This window comes from Buceros rhinoceros, unplaced genomic scaffold (genome assembly GCF_000710305.1).
Source record: "Buceros rhinoceros silvestris isolate BGI_N320 unplaced genomic scaffold, ASM71030v1 scaffold20038, whole genome shotgun sequence".
NCBI lineage: Eukaryota > Metazoa > Chordata > Aves > Bucerotiformes > Bucerotidae > Buceros > Buceros rhinoceros.
The window spans coordinates 5,038-11,133 of record NW_010428872.1 but is presented as its reverse complement, the minus strand read 5'-3'; the positions used below and the strand labels follow the sequence as shown (position 1 = coordinate 11,133).

At 40.8% G+C, this 6,096-nt stretch overlaps 1 protein-coding gene across 1 annotated transcript in view; it reads left to right on the top strand.

Moving 5' to 3' along the window:
- LOC104498996 (WASH complex subunit FAM21-like) overlaps positions 1–6,096 on the top strand; it is a 36,551-nt gene that overhangs the window by 27,836 nt on the left and 2,619 nt on the right. The window contains exons 26-29 of the mRNA XM_010142445.1: positions 190–252; positions 932–1,144; positions 3,414–4,019; positions 4,614–4,788. Of these exons, the coding sequence (XP_010140747.1) occupies positions 190–252; positions 932–1,144; positions 3,414–4,019; positions 4,614–4,788 (1,057 nt within the window). The remainder of the gene's footprint in view (positions 1–189; positions 253–931; positions 1,145–3,413; positions 4,020–4,613; positions 4,789–6,096) is intronic.

The window sequence follows — 6,096 nt, the reverse complement described above, 5'->3', positions numbered from 1 at the left end:
GTAGGGAAACTGAAGCAGAAGATTGAGTGACTGTAGCTCAATCTATGGCAGTAGAATGTGATGATAACAAGGTATCTCAGAAGAATTTGATAAGCAGTGAGCTGCTTTCTATAAATGTATTAAAATGCAAACTATGGTCTGGTTGATAACAACTTGTCCACTTGTTTAATCCAGTGTAATTTTGTGCAGAAATCTACAGATCCTGTTGCCATTAAAACCAAAGAGCCCTCATCTCGGATTGGAAAGCTACAAGTAATTAACTTTAATGGCATTTTGACTTTAAAAAAAAAAAATCTTCCTTGACTCACTGATGGCTTTCCCTGACACAAAATCTTTTCACTTCCTTACCTCATTCTTGCAATTTTTTTTTTCAGCTGGCATAACTTCTGTTACTTTTTCTGTATTGCATGTTTAATATTATTTCCCCCTTTTGTTTCAGACCTGACTCTGAGCATCACTATTGACTCTACTTAGGGGGCAGAGGGTGGGCTCCTCTTTGACTTGCTATTCTTCTCAGCACTGCTTTAAGTATAGAGACTCTTAGGGGTGTGTTCAGAGACTTCTAGGGTTTGGGGTTTTGGTCCCTCTTCTGACATGAAATGACTAATAACTGTCTATATCACGCTATCACTCTTAATGTTGGAACAGTTGTTATCTTCAGACAAGATACTGAGCTAGATAGGTCTTTGGTCTGACATACTGTGGCCATGTTGCTCCTGAAGCTTTTTGAAGAATAATAGTGTTCAGCACTCCACAGACTTGGTAAGACAGAGGATGTGGGAGACACAGAAATGCATAGGTATGAGAAAGGCCAGCCACTTATAGAAGAAGAACTTGAATGCTTACGTACGCTAAATCTTGCTGCTTCTCTGGAACCAATACTAATGTGATGTCTTTTTGTCTGTATGTTTTTATTTTCTCTGTTTTGTAGGCTAACTTAGCTATTAACCCTGCAGCCTTACTACCTGGTGCAATGCCTAAGGTCTCCAATGTAAAGTCTCTCTTACCAGTTCTGGATACTCCAATGCATGAGCCCAAGGACGTACAGAACATTGAAGCCTTCTCTGCTGCAGGGAACAATGAAGAGCTAGGTGTAAGCTTTGATCAGCCTATGCAAGCGGATACCTTGCGCAGCGCCAATAAGGTAACCTTGGTATTTAGAAGGATAGAAAGAGAGATTAAAAACACAGCCTGTCCTTGTGCAGGAATTTGTGCTTTGGTGCGTAAGTTCTGCTAACGGTGTGGTCTATCTGAATCTAAACAGAGGTGTGGAAATCTAGGAGAAAGTCAAGCCTACTACATTCTTAGCTCTGTAAGGGACTTATGTATATGCCTAATTCTGTGCCTTTTAAAGGTACATTCCCAAAATACAGGGAAGTTCCCTACAGGTTAAAGGTATTTTGTCCTAACATACTGTCCTGTCCCAGGAGATGCCAACATGAAAACCATAAAAAAGGCACCTCTCTAGGCTAACTGTGAAACACATTATGGACAGCTGCTGTGACAAGATATCAAGCACACATCACTGCTGTAGGTTGACCTTTACCTTCTCTGTGGATAAAAAAGTCATATTGTCCTGAACTGTCATTCCCAATCTTTTTCAAACGAACACTTTGTAAAGAAAAAAATGGGGGGAAAAAAAAAAAGTGTTACAGCTTTTGACATGGCAGATCTCTGCCTCCTGACTCATTTGGGTTTTATTCATACCTTTTACTTTATGGACTGCAAAAGGCACGTTCTAACTAAAGATTTAGTGGTTCTTTAAGAAAAAAAGAAAGCTTGAACCGTGTACTTAAGATTTGGTCTGGTGCTTATGATTTTATACATCTCTTGGATTTCCTGAGACCAGCCATTTGAATAAGATAATTTAGGATATTAACTTGGATTCTTTTTTTGCTTAATGCTGCTGGGGCTGTTTGTTACTAGATGAGCAGCAGAGGTGACAGGAGCAGATGCAGCAGCTGTTACCACAATAGCTGACATGACCTCTTGGTGTCAAATGGGTTTGAATCTTGTATATCAGACTAATGCATTACCAGGTAGGCATAGTTGTTTCCAGTAGCAGCATGTCCTACAGAACAGACAAAACCCTTTATCATGATATTCTTAAATAGATAATTAGAGCAAAATAATAGAGCCCCTGTAGCTGCCTATGCTCAACCTTGAATGTTCACTTCAGTGACGCCGCATGGTTTTTTACAGTAGTAGTGCAAGCGGAAGCATCTCAGTAACTACACAGTGCTTGGTTTCTTGTGGCCAGGTTACATGTTTTAATTTTGGCATATCGTTGCTTCTTGAATTTTTCAAGTTTGAGTTGAAGCTGTAAACATATGCAGCCAAATGCACTTTTTTCCCAAAGGCTGGAACAAAGCAACTTACCCAGCATTCTAGCTGTCCTTTCAAAGAACAGTGCATGGAGCAGGGGTAATTTTTTTCAAGCGTATCTCCCTTCCATCATAATTCTCCTGTTTTTCAGCCATGCTCTGATCAATACAGCCCCACACTCAGAAGGCAGATGTGCTTCTACACTGATTCTGACAAAAGCATATGGCTCCTTTAAGCTGTGTTACAGCATGTCCATCTACTCCAACACAGCAATTAACAAAAGGGAAGAGGAGGTTGTACTGATCTGTTTCCTACCTGTGTGAATACTCATGTCTGTGTGGAATATGGTAGAGGCTATAACGGATACTTGCAGGAGGCCTTCTTTAAAAGCAGCAGAGGAATAAACTGCAGCAGGCTATGCATAAAATGAAAGTAAATGGAAAACATAATTAGTCATGGCTTGGGCAGACTAACTGCACTGCAGAAGCCCCTGGATTAGCAAGCTGTCAGGCTGCCTAAGGTGTTACCAAAAGCTGAAGGGCTAGAGTGGCTTGCTGACCTGCGTTGTGACTGCCTACTTGCTAGTGCCGTTGCTTTTGTACCTGAATTCTACCTGCTGTGGAATGACCAGAGGGCAGCAAATCAAAAGTCCTGCATTATTTTTCTGAACCTTGCTGCAACTACAAGCATGAATGTCCCACTTGTCAGTCTTTCCCCTTTCTGAAAAATGGAAAGAATGGATGATGCTGAGCTAATGATGAATGGTTTCTGCTGCTTCTCCATATAACATAAACCACTGCCTGCTCAGCATTCCTAACTCAAGGTTCCCCGCTGAGCATTTGTTAAATCTATGTGTAGCTGTTTGAATTACTTAGAGCTGTAAGCCGAACTTGCAGTTAATTCAGTTTCAGTGTCCTAGTATGAAACAGGAGATAATGCATGTTAATTGCAGTGTTGTGAAGGCAAAGTGCTGCCAGGAAATGTAACAGGAATCCTGACCTGTCTTCTGTGAAGTGTGCGGGTTTTTTCCTGTATAACCCTGTATAAGAGCAGTATAAACCTGCTCTGCTTTTTTTACTTTTCTGCAGACCAGGATCAAGGTTACAGGAAAACGAAGACCTCCTAGCAGGATGGCCCGCCGTCTAGCTGCTCAAGAGTCTGAAGAGAGTGAGGAGGTAGACAGTGCTAAGGAATCACAACTCTCTCTACCAAAACAGGTGTTGGCAGTAGTGAATATAAGGGAGCCTCTTGCTACTGAGGCAGAGTCCAAGGAAAACAACTTTCTCTCTGGCTTGTCATTACCAGCTCATGGCAGTGTTTTGTCTGCTGGGACAGACAAACTCCCTCCTCCAGCAGCCACAGACCAAGGGGGTGATCTCTTTGAATCGGAAGACCTTTTTGCAAGCAGCTCAATATCCAGACCAGCTGCACAATCAAAGTTAAAGGAGCCAGACAGTTTGGCTAACAAACCCATCAAGGGCAGTGAGAAAAAGCCTGATCTGTCTGTTCTGAGTGATCAGGACAGCAATGATCTCTTCCAGCCTGTACAGCAAAAATCTTCCACAAAAACCAGCCCTATACCTTTCTTTGAGGAAGAGGAAGACTCTCTTTTCACCTCTCAGAAAACCGGAAAAAATGAGTTGAAATCTGCTGTCCAGCAAGGTGTTGACACTACTGTCCAAGACATCTTTGAGGTAATGGTTGAGCCTACCACCTTGGCCTTTTTTGATCTCCAGGGCCTTATGCAGACCCCTCTACTTAGACATAGGCTTAAGAGAGGCTGCTGAGTAGGATGGGGTGTACTGGTTAGGTAGTGAAGTAAACTGTCAATCATGCTCTTCTACTGGGCAATAGAAACTCTCTCTTTGGTTGTTCACCCCCTTATTAGCTAGAGTGGATTAAAAGATGGAGCCGTAACACAGAGCAGGCATTTCACTGAACATGATCTTCTACCTATATGATCTTTTTCAGAGTATTAAAATATTTTGTTCTTATCTGTTAGCTGTCTGTTCCATCCACAGCAGCTTAAATAACTCCTTTTAAAAAGGAATAAAGTTGGCAGGCTGGGCAGTCGATACAAGCCTCCATGTGCTGTATTTGATCTGTGCACAATCCCACACTAAGACATTTCTGCTGAGCCTTCTGTGGGGAGAAGGGACTCTCACTTCTTGGGTTTGAGAAGCCCAAGGCTGTCAGTCTTCTAAACATCTCAACTGTTGTGTACATATAATTTGACTATTCTCTTTAGTGTGTTGTGTATTCATGATCTCCCTATGGTTTGCTCCAAGGATGATATATTTGCTACTGAGGCAATTAAACCAATGAACAAAGTGAAAGAGAAAATGCCAGAGACTAACTTGTTTGACGATAACATTGATATTTTTGCGGATCTCACCATAAAACCAAAAGAAAAGAAGACCAAGAAAAAGGTGGAACAAAAATCCATATTTGATGATGATATGGGTAAGTGCCTAATGTCCTGATGCTAATCTCATAATATTGTCCTGAGCTGGATTTATAGACATGTCTTGGAACCCTTTGCTTTCTTCATCTTTTCAACTGCTCTGAGATCTCTGGTCGTCTTTGGATTCTAACCTTAGATGAGAACTTCCTAGATCTGCAGAACTAGGATGGCATTTGAATGGTTTAGGAGAGCGTATAAAATTCTTTTGAGAGGAGGAGTAGTTTAATTCCTGTAGGATTTCTCTCACCTGTGGGAATTGGAAAACTTCTCGTCTGGAGTAAGAGACTAATTCTATGTTGTTATGGCTCTGAGATACATTTTCTGTTTTACTTTGCACTTTCAATTTTTCAATTGAATCACTGATAGAAGAAATTAGCATCTCTTCCTACCCTGCCTTCACTGTTGTGTTGACTGTAAGATTTTTGATTACATCCATGTATACTCAGAACAATTTATAAATACGTGTACTGAGAGCAAAAGTTTACCCTGTATAACTTGTGGAAAAAGCAGCATTCAGTAATGTGAAGGGATGCAAAGCATAATCTTTTCTTATTCTTCATCAGTGGAGATATTGATAGTCATTCGACCCCCAGTCGTGTCTTATTTGTTCTCAATCTCTTCATGTTTATAGCTCTTTTTGGGGATTGCATGTATTTCTTTTCCTCTAAGATAAATTCTTTCTCCTCTAGCTTTGATTCTTGACAGTCTTCATTCTTTCTAACCTAATCAAAGTGAATCTGACTTAGCAGTGTTTTGCTTGGGCTGCTGTTAAGCATTCCAGCCTGCTGGAATGACCTGGCTGAAGCTGGTAAATGTGTTAGAAAACTTGGCAGAGAATGAACATCTTGAGATTTCAAAACCTTCTCAATTGATGTAAAAAATGAGACTTAAACATTTGCGTGCAAGGTATTTGAAATATGTATTGGATGAGTACAATATCTTCTTTTAATAATTTACATTTTTTCATGTAGCTTATAGCAAATGAAAGAATTTCCCGAACAGCTACCCCTTCCAAATATTTCATCACAAAAATCCAGACCCCATGTTGAAAAAAGTAGAGTCCCACTTAAAATTATCTTGGTAAATTAGCCACAACAGACACTGTTTGCACTTTCATTTTTGACATGTACTCTGGTGCTGGAGCTTGTTGTTGATGTCACGTCTGATCCTGATACCTGTAGCATCTACAGCACCTTGTATCTGATAGAATTCATCATCTTCTGGAGTGTTGGCTGATTTTTGGTGCAGCCATAGGTATGCGGCTTCTAAGTGCCCAAAGCTGTGGAGCTCCGGAGCACCAAGAGGAG